Source organism: Ochotona princeps, chromosome 13, assembly GCF_030435755.1.
Source record: "Ochotona princeps isolate mOchPri1 chromosome 13, mOchPri1.hap1, whole genome shotgun sequence".
NCBI lineage: Eukaryota > Metazoa > Chordata > Mammalia > Lagomorpha > Ochotonidae > Ochotona > Ochotona princeps.
The window spans coordinates 35,113,977-35,138,197 of NC_080844.1; the positions used below are offsets into that span (position 1 = coordinate 35,113,977).

Genomic DNA, 24,221 nt, shown 5'->3' on the forward strand with positions numbered 1-24,221 from the left:
TGCCTGTAGAGGTGTTATCCCGGCTACTCCATTTGCCATCCAGCTCCCTGCTAATGCACCTTGGAAAGTAATGAAGAGTGTCCCAATTGTTTGGGTCCCTTGACCCACATGAGAGACGAGGAAGAAGCTTTTGGATCTCTGGCTCCAGCCTGGCTCCAGCATAGCTCAGCCATGCTGTTGCGACCATTTGGGTTGTGCATTTCCCCATCCTTATCTCTCCTTCTCTCATTCTGTAACTCTGCCTTTTGAATAAATAAATAAATTTTTTCATGAATTTATTTTTTATGCTGTTTACACAATAGAGAACGATGTATACCCATGTTGACCACCTATTATTTTAGGGCGGGGAGGGTTGATGTGTGAAGGAAAGTGGGTAACACAATTGCTTCCATTTTTTTTCTTCGTGTAACTGGAAACATAGGAAAGAGAAGGAGAGGGCTGCTTCCAGCAGCCTAACTATGTAAGTGCCTGGGGAAGGCGGACAGCCTCTTGATGCCATCCTGTGTTCCCAGATGTGTAGTGTGTCACTAAAGTACTGTCCTTGCTCCAAGGTTGCGGAAATCTTTCCAAAGTCCATTAGCTGACATATTTGCCCAGATACTTGCTTTCAAAGGTTGGCTTCCTGCCACCCGCCCCCCCCCCAAAAAAAAAAAAGAAAGAAAAAAGAAAAAAAGGTTCTAGTTTGTATACTTCTTTATCAATACCACCTTCCATTTTTAAAGATTATATTCAGCTCCTGGGTTGTACAGCTATCCTATACTTTTGATTTATATCCCCCTAATGACTAATAACATTATGTATCTTTTTTATTTTTAAGATGTATTTGTTTTTACTGGAAAGTCAGATATACAAAGAGGAAGATCTTCTGTCTGCTGATTCACTCCCCAAGTGGCAGAATGGCCAGAGCTGAGCTGATCTGAAGCCAGGAGCTTCTTTGGGGTCTCCCACGTGTCCCAAGGGTTTGGGCTGTGCTCAACTGCTTTCCCAGTTCACAAGCAAAGAGCTGGATGGGAAGCTGTGCCGCCATGATACCAACCGGTACCTATATGGGATCCTGGCGCGTTCAAGGCAAGGACTTTAGTCACTAGGCTACCGTGTGGGCCCTATATATCTTTTCTTATGCATATAGACTATTTGTATATCTTTTCTGTAAAAATAATCAACTTATTGGCCTATTTTTAATCTTATTGTTCTTTAGCACAAATCTGTAATTTAAATAGCCATATTCAGAACCTTGCTTGGTATAATGACTAAAATAGAGCCACATTTAGACATGTGATATTCTCTATTATGATAGACTTGTTTTTAATGATTCCTTGTCTATTACTAGCTTCTATAAACCCTCTATACTTAAAGTGTAAATTATTTTTCTTCTTTGTATTGAAACTTACAGTGTGTTTTGAAATTTTTAATATCACATTTAACAGTTGCTCATACTCTAAAATGCAGTTATAAAAAAATATTTTCTGTCACCATTTAAGCAGCTTTTCTGGTAAACACTGAACAAATTGCTTATATTTCTTTTCTCAGTTCTCTGCTTTTTCTTTAAAATATTATTTATTTCTTGCTTTCTTGTTAATAGTTCCTAAACATTTGGAACTGGCATTGTGTTCTAGGAGGAAAAGCCACTGCCTAGGGTACCAGCATCCCCAATGGGCCCTAGCTCTTGTCCTGGCTGCTCCACTTCTAAGCTAGTTACCTGCTGGTAGCCTTGGATAAGCAGCAGCAGAGGGTCCAGATATTTTTTGTTTTAGTTTTGTTTGCCCTGCCACACATATAGGAATCAAGAGGAAGCTCCAGGCTTTCGCCTGTCCTGTTTCTGGCCATTGTGATGCTCTAGCACGTGAACCAGTGGATGAAAGATCCCTCTTCCACTTTCTCTGCCTCTCTTTTTCCTTCTCTACCCTTCCTGTTCTCTCTCTACCTTTCTCCTCCATCTCTGTTTTTCTCTGTATATCCCTCTGTCTTTCAGATAATACATCTTTTATATTTATCTGAAATACGTAAAAGGTAAACAGATCTATAATTTTGAAAAGATACTTCCCCAGGCCTGGCACGGTCACCTAGTAGCTAACGTCCTCACGTTGCATGCACCAGAAGAAGCTCCTGGCTCCTGGCTTTGGATCAGTTCAGCACAGGCCATTGTGGCCACCTGGGGAGTGAACCAGAAGATGGAGGACCTTTCTCTCTGTCTTCCTTCTCTTTGTAAATCTCCCTTTCCAGTAAAAATCAATAAATCTTTATTAAAAAATATACTTCCCAAACATTTGCTGAGTTTATATATCAGTTGAAAATCATTTTTGAAGAAACTTTTCTTTGAGGCTGAAGAAATACTGTATTACAAGTAATATTGTTAGATACTCTTATGTTAAAAAAAAAAGAAAATTATAAAGCTGGTATAAATATCAATGTACTATGAAACCCTATGTTTTATGTATTCATGTACCAAAGTAGAGCATTTAAGAAGTAGAAAAAGCTCACTAAATTAGTTTATATCTGGCATTTTTGCTTATACTCTGTAAATTTTTAAACAGTTGCTCTACAAAACATGAGAAATGCAAATGTGTTTGTCCTGTATGAGACTGTACCTTCTGTCTAGTTGGTAATCTGTAATCATTGTGACACTCTGCATTCAGAAAGTTTAGGCTCTTCCTGCCACTATGCACACTGTGAAACAGCAGAGGAAGTCTCAAGTATTTAAGCATCCCTGCCATCCACCTAGTCTTTTTTTTTTCTTTAATATTCATTTATTCATTAATTACATTGCATTACATGACACAATTTCATAGGTACTGGGATTCCCCCCCCTTCACCCCAAACCCTTCCCCCATCATGAATTCCTTCACCTTGATGCATAACCACAGCTCAAGTTCCGTTGAGATTCCCTAATTAAAAGTTTACACCATACAGAGTCCAGCATCCCACTTGTCCAGTTCAAGTTCAACGGCCTCCTAGGGAGGCCCTCTCAGGTTTGAAGGCAGAGCCAGCAGAGCGTCACCTCGATCAATTAGAAGCTCCAACATATCATCAGCAACAGTCCAGGTATGATGAGGCTGGTACAGAGTCCACTGATTGACATAGTCCGTCTTAGGGTTTCCCCTTGTCCAGTTTTCCGCTGCAAGCATAAAGCTGAGGTGGTTGATTCATCTACTCCATTTTCCATCTTTTTTTGATTAATGCTTTGATTCCTCCATTTTGTTCAGGGGAATCCCCCTAAAAAAAACTTTGAGGCATTCCCAGTCCAGGCTCCTACATGTACTACTAGTAAGCACAGTGCCCGCCACCGTCCATCACTCCGATCAGCTGATGGTTTTAACCCCTGGGTTGGTTCTCTTCTGAGCCCCGACCTCTATTGGAACCAATGAGTATCGCATCTCTCCCCGGCTCTGCCCATCACACTCTCGTCCCTCACCTAAACCAGTGGGGGAGGAGTGCTGGTCGGGTGTTGCACATCCACCTAGTCTTAAGAAAGAGTGTTAGGACATCTGTGTATGCACATATAGAAAAATGAAGCTGGATCCTTATATCACATATACAAAAAAAAAAATACATGGCACCAGCACCACAGGCCTATCCTGTGGCTATTCCATTTCAAGTCCTAGCTTTCCACTTCCAATGGAGTTCCCTTTAATAAAAGAACTGGGAAAGCAGCGGAAATGGACCAAGTGCTTAGCCCCCTGCACCCACTTGGGAAACCTAGAAGAAGCTTTCTGCCAGCTTCGGAAAAGCTCAGCTCTTACCATTAAAGCCGTTTGAAAAGTGAATCAATGGATGAAACACCTCTCTCTCATCTGTAATTCTACCTTTCCAAAAAAAAGTATAGATAGATAGATCTTTATGTAAATAAATCCGAATCGATCAGGGACATAGGAGCTAAAACTATAAGTCTGAGAAAAAGACCTTCGGATACATATTTAGAAACTTGAATTTGATCAAAGATTCTTAGATATGAAACCAAAAGCATGAGACAATAAGGGAAAATTACATTGAAGTAGTTAAAATGAAAAACATTTCTACTTCACAGGACATTTAACAAGGAAGTGGAAAAGCAACTCAGAGTATGGGGAAGTTTTTGGAATCGTATCTCTTATTTCGAATCTATACAGAATGACAATGCTATCAAAAGACAACTCAGGTTTTTTTTTTAAAGATTTATTATTATTATTGGAAAGCCAGATATACAGAGAGGAGGAGAGACAGAGAGGAAGATCTTCCATCCGATGATTCACTCTCCAAGTGAGCCGCAACGGGCTGATGCGCACCGATCCGATGCCGGGAACCTGGAACCTCTTCTGGGTCTCCCACGCCGGTGCAGGGTCCCAATGCATTGGGCCGTCCTCGACTGCTTTCCCAGGCCACAAGCAGGGAGCTGGATGGGAAGTGGAGCTGCCGGGATTAGAACCGGCGCCCATATGGGATCCCGGGGCTTTCAAGGCGAGGACTTCAGCCGCTAGGCCACGCTGCCGGGTCCAGTTGTTTTTTTTTTTTTTTTAAACAGAGATACAAAGGGTCTAAGTAAGCACTTCTCCTAAAAAAGATATAAACATGACTGATGAGAACCTGAAAATGCGAGATCAAGCTAGCTATCAGGGAAATAGACGTGAAAAGTAAAATTAGATACCATTTTATACATGGTAGAACAGCTTTGATCCAGAAAACAAGTTTTGCAAGGATATGAAAAACTTGGAATCCTCAAACATTACTTTTGAGAATATGACGTGGCACAAAAAGATTTTGGTAGGTTCTCAAATGTTTGATCTGAGAGTTCCTGTTATCTCGCCTTTCTCTGAGAGACATGGAAACAAATGTTTTTGAAAACCTGTTGCACAAATATTTATGGCATATTTTATTCATAATAACCTGCAAGTGGAAGCAACCCAGGTGTCCATTCAAGGATGAATAAATAAAGCTTGAAGGATTCAAATAATAGCATATTATTTGGCATTAAAAAGTTAAGTGCTATAACATGAATCATTTTTAAAGCTGTTATACCATAGGAAAGAATTCAGTGATGAAACTACTTATGTTTTGGGATTACGTGTCTAGGAAGTATCCTCAGTAAACAAAATAGATTTATGTTTGCCTTGGGCTTATGGCAATGAGAATTTGTGATTATGATGATTAAGCAGTGTGAAAGAGTTTCTGCTTGAGGTAATAAAAGGTTGTAAAATTCATGTGGTTATTCCTGTATAACTATGGATATACTAAGAATCATTGAATTGCATACTTTACATGATTGCTTTATGTAGTATGTACAGTGTATCTCAACAGAACTAAAAAAAAGTCTGTTGATCTCTTTAATTTTTGGAATGGACATTTTTCCTTTGCCTTCTAAAACAACCATGACATGTCAATCATTTGCAAAATTTTCATTCATTAAAATGTGTTGATCTTGCCAAATGGTATAAATTATTTCATTTGTCAGTATCATTACTAGTCTTAAGAAAATAGTCTTTAGGTTTTGAGAGTCTCTCCATAGTGGATGCCAGTTTTTACACCGTTGTGATTTTCAGGTGAAAGCAAGCGCAGATTTTATTATTAGCAATAAATTCTGACAGTTTTTTCATTTCTAATGACAAGTTTACTTTTTTCATTTTCAAGAAAATGTCTGCCAAATATCTGTCTGAATAACTGTCATTTGTCTGTCATCGTTTCAAATAAAAATTATTCTCCAAGAATAAAGGAGCTGTTTCCATGTAGGAATTCAACTGCACAAGAACTTTTCCTCAGGGAACAATTTTATTTCCTTCAGACTTCCCATTTTCTCACACGTAATTAAAAATGTGTATTGGGAGGTTAATGTTTAATAAAAAAATGAATGGATTTTGTTATTTAAAAAATAGTATCATTTTAATACAAAAAAAGTGACCATCCCTATAGTTCATGATTTCATTCTATTTTTTTTTTTTTTCATTTAGAAAACTACATCTTTGATTCATGTAGTGTTTTGATTTGCAGTTCTTCAGTTTCCATGCTAAGAATGCATTGCTCTTTGGTCCATTGCTTATATGTTTCAAATTATAGTTTTCTAACATTAGGTAGTTTGGCATACGTAATTGTGGACTTTCCAGAGATGTGGACCTGATTGGGAAAATATTCCTTGCTTTGCCTGTCCTTGTAATGAGCGTTCTGGATTGTGATACTGTTGTTAACACTCATTTAGGCCTGTTGCGTCAGTAGACTCCAAGCTTTAATCTCTTTACAGAGGCAGCTTGGCACATAAAAAGCAGGGAATCAGCACTGTGTCATAGTGGGTAAAATTAGTGGTTTCCGTACTGGCTTCCTGTACATACAGCATTTGGGTCCCAGCTGCTCTACTTTTTATCCAGCTGCCTGCTGATACTCTTAAGAAGTTGGAAGAAGATGGCCAAATGCTGGGGGCCCTGCACCTACCACATAGCCGACCTGGAGGAGACTCGTGGCTCATAGCCATGTACTGGCCCAGCTCCAGCTCTTGCAGCCATTTGGGGAGTGAACTGACAGATGGAAGACCACTTTCTACATCTCTCTCTGTTACTGTGCATTTCAAATAAATAAATCTCTCTTTGAACAAGACTGAGCTCTATATGTAGTCTTTTCATAATACACATTTCCATGATTTTTTTAAAGATACTCCCCCATATGCATGGATTTCAAATGGGGTTTTTTTGCATCAAAATAAATTTACCATTTTAGTATTATTTCTCACAAACTTTTACAGAAAGGTGTATTTATTTGAAAGCCATAGTGACACAGAGAGAAGAGAGACAGAATTTTCTGTCTGCTGGTTCACTCCCTAAACGGCCACAACAGCCTAGGCTGTCCAGGATGAAGCCAGAGACCAACATCACTGTCAGGTCTCCTACTTGATTTAGCTATCATCTGTTTATTTACCAAACCCATGAGCAGAGAGCTGAATCAGAAACGTAGCAGCTGGGATTTGAAGTCGTCTTCTGGGATGTTGAGGACTTGAACAACTGCTTACCTTATTATGCCACAATGCAAGCCTCGCTCCCCGCAAGGTTTCTTGAAGTATCTTGGTGTATACACATAGCATTCCAGTGTTTCTGGACATTTCTACATAAATCATAGTCTTTCTTATGTCAGTCTTGCAAATCTCTCACTGATTTTTAAAACTGTTCCATCCATTGAGGATCCCTCCCCACCCCGTCTCCCTGCCACACTCGTTTTTATTTTTCCTGTATGGTGATATTATGTTCTTGTAAAAGTTGTCAGTATTTTTCCTTTAATGGTATTTGGTATTCATGCCATAGTGAGGAAATTCCTTCTTAGAGTTACAAAAATCAGGCACTGAATTTTTTACTGTTTTTCTGGCATTATCATTATTATTTTTTTTTACCTTTTTGGGTAGTGTGAAGGGAAGGACTTTATTTTCCTCAGAATGACTGTGCATTGATCCCAGCTCTGTGTACTGAATAGTTGCCTCCTTTTCATCTCGTCTTTGTGCTATTCTGTATTGCTGTGGCTACATGCACTGTATGTTAGAACTCTTTTTTTCTCTTCATCACTAGTAGCAATGTTTCAATAACAATGCTAAATAATATATTTTAAATGAGATAGTAAAATATCAATGTATGCCTCATTGATAGTACTCATCTTTTTCAAAGTATTTTATCTTAAAATCTTTGCAGGCAAATTTAAGAATCACATGGATGTTTTCGAAATACCACTTTGGAACCATAGGTTCTTTGGGGGAGAAATAATACTTTGTCATAATATCTATCTTTTTCCCTACATTGTGACTTTATTTTCTTGTAAATTTTTATGTAGAAGATCTTGCCAAACTTGACGTATATCAGTCCTGTTAAGCAAATCCAAGTATCTCATCTTTTCATTAAAACCTACTTTAGATTGCTTAAGAATAACGCTTTACAAATTTGCTACTGTATTTGATTAAATATTAATTTCTTAATGTTATTTAATCTCTAGTTTATGAGTGTGTGTTGTGTTACATTAAGTTAACCACCATTTGAAATCCTACATCCTGTTTGTTTTGCCTGGCTTAAGCCCAGGCTGTTTGTTTCTAGTCCAGCTTCCTGCTTATGTGCCACAGGAGCTCATGTACTTGGATTTTTAACTAGAACATGTGAGGTACAAATGAATTTCTGGCGTAGCTCAGCCTCACCTGTTGTGGTAATTTGGCGAGTGAACCAGCAGATGTTTCATCTCTCATCACCCTCACCACCCCACATCTCTACATTTCAAATAAATGAGTAGATCTGATTTTTTAAAATAATAGATTTTCTTGCTTCCTCCCATTTTCCTCAGTTCTTGGTATTTTGCTTTGTAACATTTATTTTTTTTTTAATTTTTATTGGAAAGTCTGATTTACAGAGAGAAGGAGAGACAGAGACAAAGATCTTCCATGTGGTTGTTCTCTCCCCAAGTGACCTCAATTACCAGAACTGAGCTGATCTGAAGCCAGGAATCAGGAACTTAATTTGGGGTCTCCCATACAAGTCTAGGGTTCAAAGGCTTTGGGCCGTCCTCAACCACTTTCGGAGGGTCGATGCCCATATGGGACCCTGGCATGTGCAATGTGAGGATTTTAGCCACTAGGCTACTGTGCTGGGCCCTCTTTGTAACATTTCTTGCACTTATTTCTGGATTTTCTAAAATAGGTTATTTATTTATTTAAAAGGCAAATTTATAGAGAGGAGAGTTAGAGATTGATCTTCCATCTGCTTGTTCACTCCTCAAATGGCCACAGTGACCAGAGCAGAGCTGAATCAAAGACAGGAGTCAGGAGCTTCCCTCAGCACTGACCCCTATTCCTCTGCTTAATATTTTTGTTTTTTCTGTTTTTCGTTTTATCTTGTGTAGGTTCCAAGGAATCAGGATGATGCCTAACTTGTGTGATGTTTTCTTCTTGTGACAGCACAGAGTCTGGCCCATAGAAACATTGCAATAAAGATCATTCGTTTGGCTTGATTAACTAAATCAGTCAACAAAAGGACAAACAGTATTTACATTATATGCTAGAGTAACACTCTTTGATTTACATAACTTTCATTTCACTTCAACCTTGTTTTGATGTTCTTAGTCAGTATTGCATGTTACTTATAAAATAATACTACATGATTCCCTTACCAGAATATTTTCCTTGGGAATGAATATACTTATTGTCTAGGCAAATCGTTGTAGTTTCGATGATAACCAAACTCAAAAAGTCACATAGCTGTCAGGGAGATGTCAGAGGAATTGTGCAACAGTAGCTTTAATGATGTCTCCTTTCCCCACCCCATTTTCTCCTTGAAGCTATTACCCTAAAGAAAGAAAGAGAGTAAGAGAAATCTATGGTGTGAGTTCAGGTTTACTACTGTAACTGTTTAAGAATGGGTTCTGTTACCATGACAACAAATGCATGAGTTTCAAGTGGAAAATTTTCAGCATATGGGACTGATAAATGTGTAGCATCCTCAGTTTCTCCAGTATAGAATTGTTCTTTGTTGAATTAAAAAATGAAACTGTTAAAATTAATTTTTAAATATTTCTGTAATATTGCTGTCAAATCATTTATTAAAACTTCAAGTTATAGCCAATCAGTGCACTCTCATAATTATCTTACAAAATGTTAAGCATTTAATTTGACATTGAAAATTACTTTTTGCATATGTACTAGAGCTTTGCTAAATGGTAAATAACATGATAAGTAATTTAATGTATTAGGAGTTCCTGGCAGTAGAAAATGACCTACCACTTTATAGATTTCTTTGCCTTAAATGCTTTTCTAACTCCAGTAGAGGAAAGCTGTTAAGCTTTAAGTGCTCTGTCGTATTTGCAGGCTTTTATACTAGAAGAGAACAGCAGTGAGCAGTGATGATGGAAACGATGGCAGGTAGACTTAAAATACCATAAAGCACAGACGATTGTGTGTAATGCTTTGAATTGAATCCTTTTTGAATGAAATGATCAGCCATATGTGCCACTCTTACGGACCCTGTAAGAAGAGGAGAAGAAATGTGCCCTAATGCTAACTGTGCATGAAATTGCAGTGTTAGGAGATATTGACCAGATGTTTCAATCTCAACAAATAGCTTGTTATGTGACTGAGTGAAAATATCTTTGCTGCTTTGATCACATACACCTTGAAGGAAGGGGTAATTTAATAGAGGCTGTCATAGTTCATCATTGTCAATAAACTTTGACTTGACCTTTGCCTTACATTTTTGATGTTGCTGCCGATAGATATTGATGGGCAGATGTTTACTGCCTTAAGAGATTTTGTTTTTTATAAAGTGTATGCTAGAAATAGTATAAAAGCAAGATTTTTCTCAGTTCTTTTCTGTCTTTAGTTATTAGTTGGCACACTTCTCTGCCAATTTTTTAGAATTTCTGGGCAAATACATTGGAGTGACGTTGCTTCTGGGGAGCAGTGTGGTTTTCCTTTCCTCACCTTTCTGTTCCACTTTTAATTTCTACTGTGCATTTCTGAGATGATTTTTTGTGGTTTATGCACAATATATTTTTCTGCATTTTCATAGCCAGAAATAATAGGTTTCCGACAATATCGTAATTCATTTCCCAACTTACACAGTTAAAGACAGTGGTAGTTGGAGAGATTGTGTTACTTACATACAAGTCACATAATTATTTGCTCCTTCCATTGTGCTTTTCTTGTGTGTTCTCATTGCTAAAGTAATGAATAAGAATATACCTACTAACATCAGACTTTCTCACTGACCACATGGGGTCTTTTTTCCTATAAAAAAGCAGTAATGAGAGTACTTTGCTAGTGCTTGGTGACTCAGATCATCTGAGTTAGCTAGCCTAAAAAGAAAGAGCAATTTTAAATGAATAGTAAATATTGAATAATTTTAAGTCTCAACGATTATTGTTGTAGCTCAATGTAGGTAGTCTGTTTTTAAGCTGAACCTTTATTTTGCATTTGATTAGTTCAGTTTTTCTTAAGGTACCAGAGGGAAAGGATTTGTAGTTTATGGTGGAAATGATAATGTGGCTTTTAAAATTATGATGAATAAAAGGATGAGTGAAAATTCCTTTAAACTCCAGTCTGTGAAATTAGTGATTTGGACCTTCTTGAGTGTAGCATCAAATATATCCGACACATAATATGTAAATAAATTTGACTTTTAGTTAGTGTTGAAGAAATGTTCTCTGAATTACAATTCTGAAGGCATTTCTAGAAGGGTTTTTTTTTTTAAAATACAGTTCATCTTTTAAAAATTGTATAAAATAGAGTCCAGCATGGTAGCCTAATGGCTAAAGTCCTCACCTTGCATGTGGCGGGATCCCTTATAGACACTGGTTCTGATCCCGGTACCCTGCTTCCTATCCTGCTCCCTGCTTGTGGCCTGAGAAAGCAGTAGAGAATGGCCCAAAGCCTTGGGACCCTATAGCTATGTGGGAGACCCAGAATAAGCTCCTGGCTCCTGGCTTCAGATCAGATCAGCTCTGGCCATTGCCACTTAGGTTGTGAATCATCACACAGAAGGCCTTTCTCTCTGTGTCTCCTTCCTTCTGCAAATTTAACTTCCTGATAAGAATAAGTAAATCTTTAAAAAAATTCTTAATTTGTTCCAAGCTTAAAGAAAGACTTGATACATATAAACAATAAACTAAAGCAAAGATCAAGTAAGCAAGTCTCTTTAGTCACTGTGAAAGTCTGAGTTAGGTGCTACTTCCATGTTCCATAAGGCTCCTACTATTTGAATGTTTTTTGTAATAAATAATAACATGCATTTGTCTATAATTTTTATATACCCTTAAACTAAGCTTAATGAAGAGACAAGTGTGGCTTTCCTGTTGATTTGTTTGTTTCACAAATATTTATTATCTGCATAGAAGCAGGCATTGTTCTAGATTTGAATGCATAACCTCCAGCTATTTCAAAGAAATCAAGAAATCATTCTGTTAATTAGTAAATTAAATGAAATTAGTTTTATTATGGAAGTGATACATAACACATTAACATACAGTATGGTGTTCATGAAAATCTTGCTTAAGTGAGAACCAAAAGTGGGAATCTCAAAGCAAAACAAAACAAAACACAAGGGAGAATAAAGTAGTGAAACATTGTATTCAAGGGTGTTAATACCTTGGGATGAAGTTGCAGAGATGGCGAATGGTTCCATTATAAAGTTGTTTGTGCTTGAATTTTACTTAAGTGTTTGGGAAACTGCTGAAGGACATTTTTGGAACATCACACAGAGTACAGTAGAAAACAGAACTGTAGTCAGGGAGATGAGTTAAAAAGCTCATGCAAATAGTTTTGGATTTGGGAATAGAGTGTGAAGTGATTGCTAATGGGTGTGTACAAGTTTCTTTGTGAAATTATGAAAGTATTTTGGAGTTAGTGGTAAAGGTTCCACAGGCTTGTGAATATACAGAAAACATGTGAAATGCCCATTGTAAGTGGTAAATATTACGGTACATGAATGTGTTTCAGTAGAACAATTATTAAGGATGCTTTTATAGTAATCTAATTAGAAGATTATGGCAACCTGCACTAATGTAGTGATAATGGAGCCGAAGTATCAATGTCTAGGTTTCATAAACAAAATGGGGTTCCTTGGGTGTTTGCATACCCAGGTCAATCCTCTGAAAAACAAACCTACGCTAAAAGCAGGTAAGGGTCTCGGCATATAAATGGTAATTGGTGCTGCAGAAGTAAATTAGATCATACCCCAGGAATGTGTGTAGGATAAGGACAAAAGGTAATTTTTACATCCAGACTTAAGAAGCACCAATGTAGAGACGCCAGAAAAGACAGAAAGAAAAGCTGCTTTATCCATTATTAAGTACATTAATGTCCAACGAATAATAGGTGGTCAGAAAATGATTACATGAGTAGAGACTAAAAATTCTTTTTTCACGTCTCAGTGCCCTGTTATTATCATCATCCTAAGTACCCTGTTACAGGCACTGCCTTGAGCACTTTGCGTGCATTATCTTATTCAGTCCTCACAGTAATTTTCTGGAAATATAATCCCTAATAGAGTACATAATTTACCCTAATATTACTAGGTAAACTTTTATATGTCCAAATCTTGTACTTTCCCTGCTAGGTCAAAGTTTCCGAAAATTTGTTCTGAGCCAAAGATATTCACAGGTTGTTACTCATAAAAATTAAGGGTACTCTTGGTAATAATAATATCAGTATTATTAGAAGTAAGTTTTTTATTAATATACTCTTTTCCAGGAGGAAAATGCAGCAGTATATAGGAGGGAGGCATATAATACATTAGTTATTGAGGAAGAGTGGATTCTTAATGTCTATGAAAATCTTGTGTTTCACCCTGTCTCATTTGGTTGCATTGCAGTCAATTTAATCCTTCAAGCTATGTGATATATGTTATTTTCCTAAGTGTACTTTATCTTTGATTTCATCATCACGCTTTGTCGTCATCCTGTTCTTTCCCAGTTTTGGCATTTAATTTCTTATAGTTGTGCCTTACAGTGTTCCTCAAATGTGTTGCTGGATCTTTATTATAAAATTTCCTGTCTTTGCCTTACCTTGCAACTGTTTTAGTTTCTAGGTGTAATTCATCAGCATTCAATTAGCAAATGCATTAAAGTATATGGCATTACTTTATTTTACTTTACTCTTACTAGTCCTCTCTTAAGCCAATTTGTTTAAGCACAATACTTTAGTTTACTATCCTGTGTACTCCTGGGGCCCTTGGACACAACATCTGTCAGACACAACATAATCTGCTGGCTCCAGATATTTCAGTTGTGATGTTGAGTGGCTGTAATCCTCCCACTAGCATTATATAATCTGAAAACCTGCCTTTGGATGGTTTTTGTGGTTAAGAGCAAATACTCTACAAAAGTACATGTGAAATGGGAAATGAGGATGATAATGACCAGACGTAATGATTCCAGTTTTGGGGAATTTTGCACATCCAACGGAATCTAAATTATTAGGAAACAAATATTTTTCATTGATATTCATTATTTAGTAAATGGAATTTCTTTTGTCTTAGGGGCAGTTTGATAAAATTTCTCAGTCAGGAACGAAGGCGTGTGCTATGCTCTGTGCCTATATTTTAATTCATAACTCTTTGAAAATTAAGCTTTTTCTGATCCCCTTAGCCGCAATGAATCTTTCCTGGGTTTTTTCTGCTACCTTCTTGCATTACCATTTATGTCTAGACCAAATGAAGTATTTAGGTGAAGTTTTCTTCTTCTCCAATTAGGTGTAGCAGCAGTATAGCTAGAGATCTTTCATGTTTCCTGTAAAACTGATCTAAATGTAATAAATATGTACCACATACTGAACTGAGGTTCCCATCTTGTTAGTCTGCTTTTGATTCTTAACCAAATTGGAATATCATAGGTGGTGTTATGTGCATTTTTCTTTGGAAGAAACTGGGTTCTAACTGTGTTAATTTCTCCTGGCTTTGGCCTCTCCTGACTCCTTTTCCTGTTACTATTGATTATACAATTTTATTATCCGCTCTTTTTGATATCCTCTGAAGTCCTGTTGAGATTCTGATTGGGATTGTGCTGAATATATTACTAATTTTAGGGAGGACTGTGCACAGAGCTTAGCCTTCCATTTATATGGATTGGGTTTTTCTATGTATTTAATTTTAGGGATTTGTCCCTGTACATATAAATTTTAATTTTTAAAGTTTTCATAAATGGTATGACTTTTATAGCTTTACTTTACCTTTTTAAGATTTATTTTACGTATTTGAAAGGCATATGACAGAAAAGAGAAAATACCACAATAAAATACCACAATTATAATAATATAGTATAATATTATATATACTGTAATAAAATTGCTACTATCATGAATTCTCCCCTTTGGGTCCATTTTGTCTTTTAAATAGGTTAATTTTACACAAGCACTTTCATATTACAGTGCTCTGATTACAACAGAATACTTCTAGGGCACAGAGGTTCAAGGGCTACAGGAAAGTGGGTAAGAGTATTATTTCCACATTGTTTTCTCTATCTGGAGTAAAGGGGATGATAAAGGGAGAAGCCCCACCCAGCCTCCTAACCCATCCCAGGTCCCCAATGTGGGACATGCTCTGAGGGTCTTACTCAAGTGGTTTTGATAGTTCAGCGGTTATGAATTGCTGCCAGTCTCGCCATACCAAACACAAGGAAGTTGCTGCAGAATCCACTGATTGACATAGTCTATCTTAGTGTCTCCGTTTGCCCTGGTTTTCACTGCCAACGTATGGCTGGGTGGTTGATTGATTTATTCTGTCCTCTGTTTTGGTGCCAGGGATCCTCTGCAGTTTCCAATAGATACTGTATCATATTCCTACAATTTTCTCTTTGTTCCTTCTTTGTTTTTTAATTTTATTTTAAAAATAAACTGTATTTATTAGAGGTGTTAAGTAGAAAAACTAGCAACTAAGTTGAACTATATTTAACTGGAACTGTATCATATATGCAGAGGTCAAATACTCTTTCTTTTTAATTGTATTTATGATGATGTTTACAAAGTTGAGGTAGATGTCTACCCATGTTGACCACTGATTAGAGTGGAAAACATCAAGGAATAGGGGAAAGTAGATGATACAGCTACCTCCAATCTCCTTTTTTTCTTCTGTATCTAGGGGAAGAGAGGAGGGAAGGGGAGACAGCATACCCAGCATCCTACCTGCCTCAGTACTCGGGAATGAGGGCACAGACATAATGTCATCCCACGGTTGCAAATGTGGAGCATGTTCCAAGGACACTGCTTCAGTGGTTTCAGTAGTTCTGAGATGCTGTTGATTATGTTGCTCCAAGGTTGAGGAAATCCTTCCAAGGTCTGTTGGCTGACATAGTCCACCCTAGCATCTCCAGGCACTTGCTGTCAACGCTTGGCTGGTAGAGTTGTCCAATTTGTTCTACCATCCATCCTCTGCTATGTTACGAGATGACCTCTACAGGCCAGATCCAGTGAACTGCCATATCCCCCATGTTCATCTGGGCATGCTGTACACTGCAGCATCTTCAGCACTAAAGCCTAGTGTCTTAAGTCCATGCCTTAGACGTGCCGGGATCCCATATGGGCGCCTGTTCTGATCCTGGAGGCCCCACTTCCCATCCAATTCCCGGCTTGTGGCCTGAGAAAGCAGTTGAGGATGGTCCAAACCCTTGGAACCCTGCACCCACATGAGAGATCTGGAAGGAGCTCCAGGCTCCTGGGTTCGGATCAGCTCAGCTCCAGCCGTTGAGGCCAGTTGGAGAGTGAATCAGTTAATGGAAGATCTTCCTCTCTGTCTCTCTTCCTCTCTGTAAATCTGACTTTCCAATAAAATAAGATAAATCTTAAACAAACAAACAAAAAACAATTTAAAAAAAATCTAAGGAGGAGTTCTGACTCATACGCTCCACGTTCAGACCACAGATCCTGTGATTTTCCCCATGATTGGTGTTCTGAGTCCTCGGCCCAGTTAGGAGGGTCACCAGTGAAACCTCGTCTGAGGTGACCCCAGATCTGACTCCTGTTTTCTTTCTGTTCATTTACTATTTTGTGTAAGTTCATTTCTTTTATACTCACAAAGTCTCAAAGGTGAATTTTGCTAAATCTATCTCTTTGTCATTTGACTTTGAATTTGCTAGGTGTAAGTAGTTGCAACAAAATAGGTGATCCATTCAGAATTGCTTTTAAGTGTTGAACCTATCAGGAATTTGGGCCTGTTATGAATTGAGTTGTTTAACTCAGCAAAAAGAATGCATTTCAAGGACATTTGCTTCTGAAATTCATTTGAGTGAAACATGAGAATTGTAGTTAGAATTTTGACACTACTGAATTTTAAAAATACTCTATTACACTTGAGCATATCAACTTTATTAATTACTACAACAAGTACAGCAATAAAAGTTTCAACCAGTGAAAAATACAATTAACCTCTATTGTCTATATACTAGATACTATGGTCAATAAGGAATGTACATTCTTTTATTGTTCCATTTATAGCTTAACAACCTAATCTATATTTATAAGTATAAACCTCCTTTTAAAGATGAGGCTAGGACATTTTAAATTACACATTCTTACTCCTTAAACGATTGGTAGAAGTAAGATTTCAAAGTCAGGTTTTTAAGATATTCTGAACTTTTTATGATATTGCTGTACTATTTAAACTGGGAGCCACTATCATTTTCCAAACTGAAGCCAGCATTTGACTCCAAACCTGTGTTACTTTTCCTTCTGAATCCTTAACCTATATACCGTTTTTCTCTCTCAAATTTAGAAGATGTATGTGATTATAAATATCAATCTTATTATCATAAATGCTATCACAGAATGACATTCCATTCATAGCAACTGTGGTTGCTTGCAAGGCATCCTTTTTGTGACACTATCCATGGCAGAATTCTGAATGATGTGTACCATTTTATGACCCATGAAATTATTTATGTTTATTTTTCAGTGGATGATTCAGCAGCCACACAAGGCAGCTACGTTTTTTGGATGCATTGGGGTAGATAAGTTCGGGGAAATCCTGAAGAGGAAAGCTGCCGAAGCCCACGTGGATGCTCATTACTACGAGCAGAGTGAGCAGCCAACAGGCACTTGTGCTGCGTGCATCACTGGTGACAACAGGTCAGTGTGATTCCAGGGACAACACTCTGCTAATTGGATATATAGTCACAGTGGTAAAGTTTCAATTGCAACTTGAGTTTGGAATTTGTACTTCATGTTTATAATCACTTTCAGTGTTCAGCAACCCTTCTAACTCACACAGATTTTTCCCTTTTTCGATTTAAAATTCACTTTGAACCTGCTGTTGAATTTATTAGGCACATCTGAATGAAACTACTTCTTGTAATTAGGATCAGAAAAGAATAATTTTTTCTTCATAATTTGCTATAGTTAGCTTGTTACCAAAACAGGATTCAAAAGACTGTTCCTTTTATCACATCCAGAGAATGGAATATTGGTTTGAAAGGCAAAGACATGGGGAACAGAGAATGTGGTCCAATGGTCCCCAACTCAGTCTCAGACTGTAATGGATGGAAGCAACTCATGATAGTATCAACTGGGAATTCAGCATCTGGTTAATGCATTGTAGAAGGAAAACCTAATTGATGAAACAACTAGACAAGGTTATTTGGCAGATATTATTTTCATCAATAAGATAAACTTTGTTCCAGAAGAGAACTCAAACGAATTCCAAAACATAAATTAGATCAGTAAATGAACTGGCAAAATATTTAGAAACACAGAGATCAAGAGTTGATTTCTCTCATGTGTTCGATTTTTCAGCATGTGATGCAATACAAACACACCTTGATTTGAATATAGTTATAATCATGTTGTGCAAAAGGCATCTACTTACTCCGAATCTGATTGGAGAAGGGTGTGAAAAGTCGGGAGTCACAGCAAGACCGTTGTCTGGCTAGACTTGCTAGTGTCCATTAAAAAGAAAAATAATAGAAAGTGACTGCCCCCAGTGTCCATGAGCACTGTGATGTGGAAGAGTCTCTCCAGGGAGCTGGGAAGATCTCCATAGTTACTGGCAGGGATTTAGATACGAACATCCCTACATTACTGTCTATGTTAATGTACCACAAGCAAAAGCAACGTGCAATACATTTCAAAGAAGATATTGACTGGTACACTAGGAGTATTTTTTAATCCAAAGGATTGATTGAATTATTTCTGTTGTGAGTTTTGTGTGCTTTGAAATAGTATTTATTCTATAAGATATGCAAAATTGAGTAGATCACTATTATTAACATTTGACATTCATGTAATAAAATATCATTGCTCTTTAATTATTTGGAGAGAACAGAAATATGTTTCAGAATTGGTTTGGAAATTTACATGTGCTGGATTTCTCACCCATATAGAAGCTATTTATAATAATAATAACAATACCAAACATCTTCAGTGTTATTTTTCCCTTAGAATTTCAGCAAACTGCAGAGACCAAATGATTACATTATTTTACCAGAAATTTTCAAGCCAAATAGTGTCACCAATTTTACTAAATGAAATTTAATTAGTTTTGTTGTCCCGTGAAACTTAAAAAGTATAGCAAAAAATAATTACTATATCAAAGCCGTTTTCAGATTTTTCCTTTAACCTCAATTTTTTGTATAGGCAAATTTTATGATTTTAACATTATAATAAATAAAACCACTCATTATTCAAATTTTGACATTTGCTGCTTGGGGTCTTTGTCTTTCAATTTTCTTAAAACTTTTTAAAATCTGTGCCTGGTGCAATAGTGTAGCAGCTAAGGTCCTCACCTTGCATGTGCTGGGATCCCATATCGGCACCGGTTCTAATCCCAGTGGCCCCACTTCCCATCCAGCTCCCTGCTTCTAGCCTGGGAAAGCAGTCGAGGACGGCCCACAGCTTTGGGACCCTGTATCTGTGTGGGAGACCTGGAAGAGGTTCCTGGCTCCTGGCTTCGGATTGGCTCAGCTCCAGTCATTCCAGCCACTTGGGGAGTGAACCATCAGATGGAAGATCTTTCTGTCTGTCACATAACCTCTCTGTGAATCTGACTTTCTAATAAAAAAAAATCTTAAAAAAAATTTTAATTTGCATTTGTGAGTTTTTCCTATTAGTGAAGCATGGCTCAAGTTTTGTCTAGAACACTACTCAGGGTAGACTAAAATTGCTGCATTGTTTTGGTATACTAAATTGCTAAAGAATGTTTCAGGTAATATTATGGATCCCAGATGATACAGGCATAATTTTATGCTAAAATTATTAATTTAGTGATCAGTATTGTTCAGATGACACTGAAAGTTAGAAACTGGAGAATAACTCTCAACTCATTGTCTGAATTCTGAAACCTAGTGCAGTTGGAAAAATTGTTTTAGTTAGGAGCATTAACCTTTCCTCCTATCATCTGAACCAAAAATCGATGTTTGGTTATAATGCAATATCCTTCTTAATCCAAGATACTAGCCTTCAAACTCAGAATTAGGTATACTGGGATGGTGGGATTATCTATGGTTTTTATTTTTGAACAAGCTATAGTTTATTATCAACAGTGGGGAAAAGAAAGCTATTCATAGGACAAAGTGGGTAGGAGCCTATGCAATGGCATACTGGCTAATCCTCTACTTACGGTGCTAGCATACCCTATGAACACTGGTTCTAGTGTTGACTGCTGCACATCTGATCCAGCTCTCTGCTTATGTCCTGGGAATGCAGCAGAGGATGGCCCAGGTCCTTGGGACCCTGCACCTACATGGAAAACACAGAGAGGCTCCTGGCTCCCAGCTTCAGATCAGTGCCTGTCTGGGTTTCAGCATTTTAAAAGGGGAAATGAACCAGCCAATGGAAGAACTAGGTGTCTCCTCTCTCTGTCAGATTTACCTTTCCAATATGAATAAATAAATCTTTTCAAAAAATAGGTAGACACTTGGAACAGCCAGTAAGCATACTATGTTAGAATGCTTGGTTCAAGTCCTTTACTCTTCTGTATCCTTATCCAGTTTTCTTCCCCTCCCTCCCTCCTGCCCTTCCTTCCTCTACTTCTCTCTCTTTATTATTTTAGATGTTGTTTACTTAGTTGATCAGGGTGGTAAGGATCCAGGGTTAGGGAAACGGATGTGATCATTGTTTCCTTCTAATGTGCACCCTGCAGGCAGCAGGTGATGGCTCAAGTGCTGAGGTCCTGACACCCATGCGGATAATCTGGGTTAAGTTCCTTGGTGGGTCAAGCTCCTGGCTTTGGTCTGGCACAGCTCTGACAGTTGGGACTAGTTGGGGGATAAGACAGCATGTCAAAGGTCTCACATCTCTCTACTTCAAATAAACTGATAATAAATTAAAATTGAAAGTAAAGTTTGACAGCCAATTGCAGAAGTATTAACTTTTATGTAGCAGCTATTTTTCCCAAAATTTTCCTGAGATCATGATTACTCAAATATTTTTATAAATGAGAACTGAGTTTTCTGAAGTTTATACCTTACTTATTTAGCTTATGAATGTATTATACCTGTTACTCTGTGTTTTTCTTTATTTAATTGAGCATAGGTGGATGTATCATTTAGTGGCAAATTTACATAGGTAAATATTCTTTAAAATATTCTCTTCCTTTTTAACGGAGGAACTAACCATTATCAACATCTCAAAACCATAACTGTTACCTTTCTGCTAAAAAAAAATTAAATTGGTAGTTAGTTTTATGAATTTAGTCAAAATGAGGAATAAGAGTATTTTACGAATTTATAGAAAATGTAAATGATTATTAAGTTTGGTGTTGGAATGTATTGAAACAATGTGTATGGTACTTGTAACAAAATCTTGAACAAAGTTTCCTACAGCTACCAGCCCTGGGAGTTTTCAACTATAGAAACTAATAGCTAATTGATTCCTGTCCTTAAAATGTAGTAACTTGCAAATTAACTCTTCATTGTAAATGTGGTCTACATTTATATGTGTGTTTTATAAAATTACTCTCATACTTGACTTTTAAAGCATTAAATAGTCAATTAGAGTATGTTGATACTTATTTTTACATTTTTCCATTGTAAAAAAAAAAAAACAAGGAATGTTCCCGTGCCTTGATTTCCTGCTTCAGAATTACTTGGTAGTTTTATTTCTTTATTTTGAACTACTAAAATATAATAGATGATTTTATTTAATCTTAAAATAAAATTCAAATACCAAATACCAGCTGTTCTTTCAAATATGGAAAGTCCTCAAAGCAAAATTAACATTATTTGTATTTCTTAAAATATCATTAAATCAGTTTTGAAAAATTCAAATTTAACCTGTAAATGAAAAGTTACAAAAAAGCAAAACATGAGAAGTATATGATTGCTAAAATATAAGTAAACTCTTTTCTTTTTCTTTGGTTTAGGTCCCTTATAGCTAACCTTGCTGCTGCCAATTGTTATAAAAAGGAAAAACATCTTGATTTGGAGAAAAACTGGATGTTGGTAGAAAAAGCAAGAGTTTGTTATATAGCAGTAAGTATTTAATAGATTTTAATTGTTGGCCACTAAATGTTTTTAAATAATTGTGTTTTATTTATGCTGTGAGTCATTTACCCATCTCAAAGCATATTAGATTCACTATTGTTAATATTGAGCAGAAATGTCAGTTCTAGGTGAATAAAACTTTGTGTTATCAACCTTCAACTCGACATATTTGGAGACTCGACATTTCTGCTGCTCAGACATGCACAGAATCCTGTGCCACTGAATCAGCTTCTTGCTATTTTTAAAATAATTTTTAGGCAGTATTGTGAATGATACATGCATTGTATGAAAAATATTAGTAGTTTAAATATTCACTGCAAACTGAGCTTTGTCTAAACGAAATCTTAATTGCTATTTATTCCATAGTAATTACCATGACACCTTTTAATTTAATATTTCAGAAACATTGATCATGACAAATCTCTTAAATCTGCAAATAAGGGCAGCATGTAATTTGAATTAAGTCTTCTGATGTAAAAATAATTGGTTAAGAATTCTTTTCTAAAATAGGACTATACTAAAAATCGCCCTTTAATTAATCACCTCATGATTACCTTGTTTTTATATAATAAGAGTTAAATGTGGGCTGCTCACAAATAAGTAGATACCTATGAAAAATCAAAAGCTCCTTATATGCATGTAGTATGTGGTTTGGTGTAACAGCTTTATCCATTCCAGTACCTGGGCACTGTGAAACATCTGGTAAGACATGTAAAAACTGATTATCCAGTAGAAACATGTTTATTGAAAATATAATTATTTTCTTCAGCCTAGTGTTAATGTCTCCTGCAGGATGTTTATGCAGACTGCTGTAGGCTTTACAACACTGTTATTGATTCCTCTGTATAGCAAATCTTATACCCACTTTATTACTGCCAAATAAGTGCTTCCAATGAGAAAATTATATGATGGAAAAGTGGGGTATATTTCTACCAGTATTTGAGAAAAACATGTTTAAGAATTGAAGTTTTTTACTTTTATGTTCTTTCCATTTTATTTTATTTTTCAGTGTGGATGCATTTTTCATTAAAGCCTTGGTGTAGTGCAATTTTTGTAATGTGTTTCTGCAGAGGAATTTATGTACTGTTTCAAACCATCTAAAGTTTGAGTGTCTGATTTTCAGGGAGCACATGGTTTAACATTTGGTGTGATTTAAGGATATTTTTTATGTTAACTGTGAGAGATGATATGTTGTGATGAGAAAGAATTTTAACTTGATGGTTAAAGTTATCTGTACTTGAGCATAAAGTAATTTAGTCCTGAATTATGAGTCTACCTGAAACAGATTTCACAAATGTAATGATTTTATAGTATGAAAACCAACTCTGGGTCAGTGGAATTGTTATGGAATAAAAGCTCCTACTTAGAAATAACTGATGATTATATTAATTAAATACCATGACTCATCTGTTCAAATTTGAGTACATTGAATTTTTATTACTGGATTGAGTATTTAAAGTCAATTTTGCATAGAGAAGAGTGATTAATTTTGATCAGATCAATAAGGAAATACAGTTATTTTGAGATTGGTGTGGTGTATTCATCCAGAAGAAAATACAAAATTATTTCCAGTTGATATCTCTGATAATGACTGAGAGCTCTTTGCTTATTTTGGCAATTGTATAAGAAGAATGCTTCTTTACACTGCCACGTCAGTCTATACTGTGCTCAGTGCTTGGATTATTTCAACACAGCTCTAAAAATAGTAAATTCATACTGGATTCCTATAGGCACTCTATATGCTCGGTGTATGTGCAGCAATTATTTGGCTAACCACTAAGAGTATAATTCTTAATCATTAAACTTTGTGACTCTATTTTTGAAGTGTAGTGTTATTCCCACAAACAAGATGAGGTCCTGGAAACTCTACTTCTTAAAAAACTCTTGATCTAATGAAGCAAAGTACATAATTAAGACTTCTGTTATATATGATAAACCAGCTCTACCCACTCAGCTTTGTTCTTTCCCAGGGCTACCAATGTTCATCACCATTAGGAAAATTGAAAACATTGTGTCATTTTTTTTCACAATGAATACATAGAGCAATGTATTTTGCCGCAGAGAGCTGAGATAGAATATAACCCTAATGTTAGTTTTAAGAAAGTGCTAAAGTTTGTTTTGTTTTCAGTCTTTTGAAGCAAGTGTGTCATTTATGCTTTGTAAACTCAGTTTCTTTCCGTATTTAGACTAGTTTGTCAAATTCTTTTTTAGTAGGTGAATAGAAACTACTGGTGATGGTGACTAGTTATGTCTTGAAAACATCATTCTTAGATGTTCTTCACCTTAGAATTAAATTGGCTTATATCTTCCTTCTGACTAAAACATGATGTTTCCTAAGTTAAAAT

General features: G+C 36.5%; 1 protein-coding gene across 2 annotated transcripts in view; it reads left to right on the forward strand.

Moving 5' to 3' along the window:
* Window positions 1-24,221, forward strand: part of ADK (adenosine kinase) — a 467,734-nt gene that overhangs the window by 190,054 nt on the left and 253,459 nt on the right. For both annotated transcript variants that reach the window (XM_004583503.3, XM_004583504.4), the window contains exons 5-6: window positions 17,355-17,527; window positions 21,756-21,864. In XM_004583503.3, coding sequence (XP_004583560.1) covers window positions 17,355-17,527; window positions 21,756-21,864 — 282 coding nt within the window. The remainder of the gene's footprint in view (window positions 1-17,354; window positions 17,528-21,755; window positions 21,865-24,221) is intronic.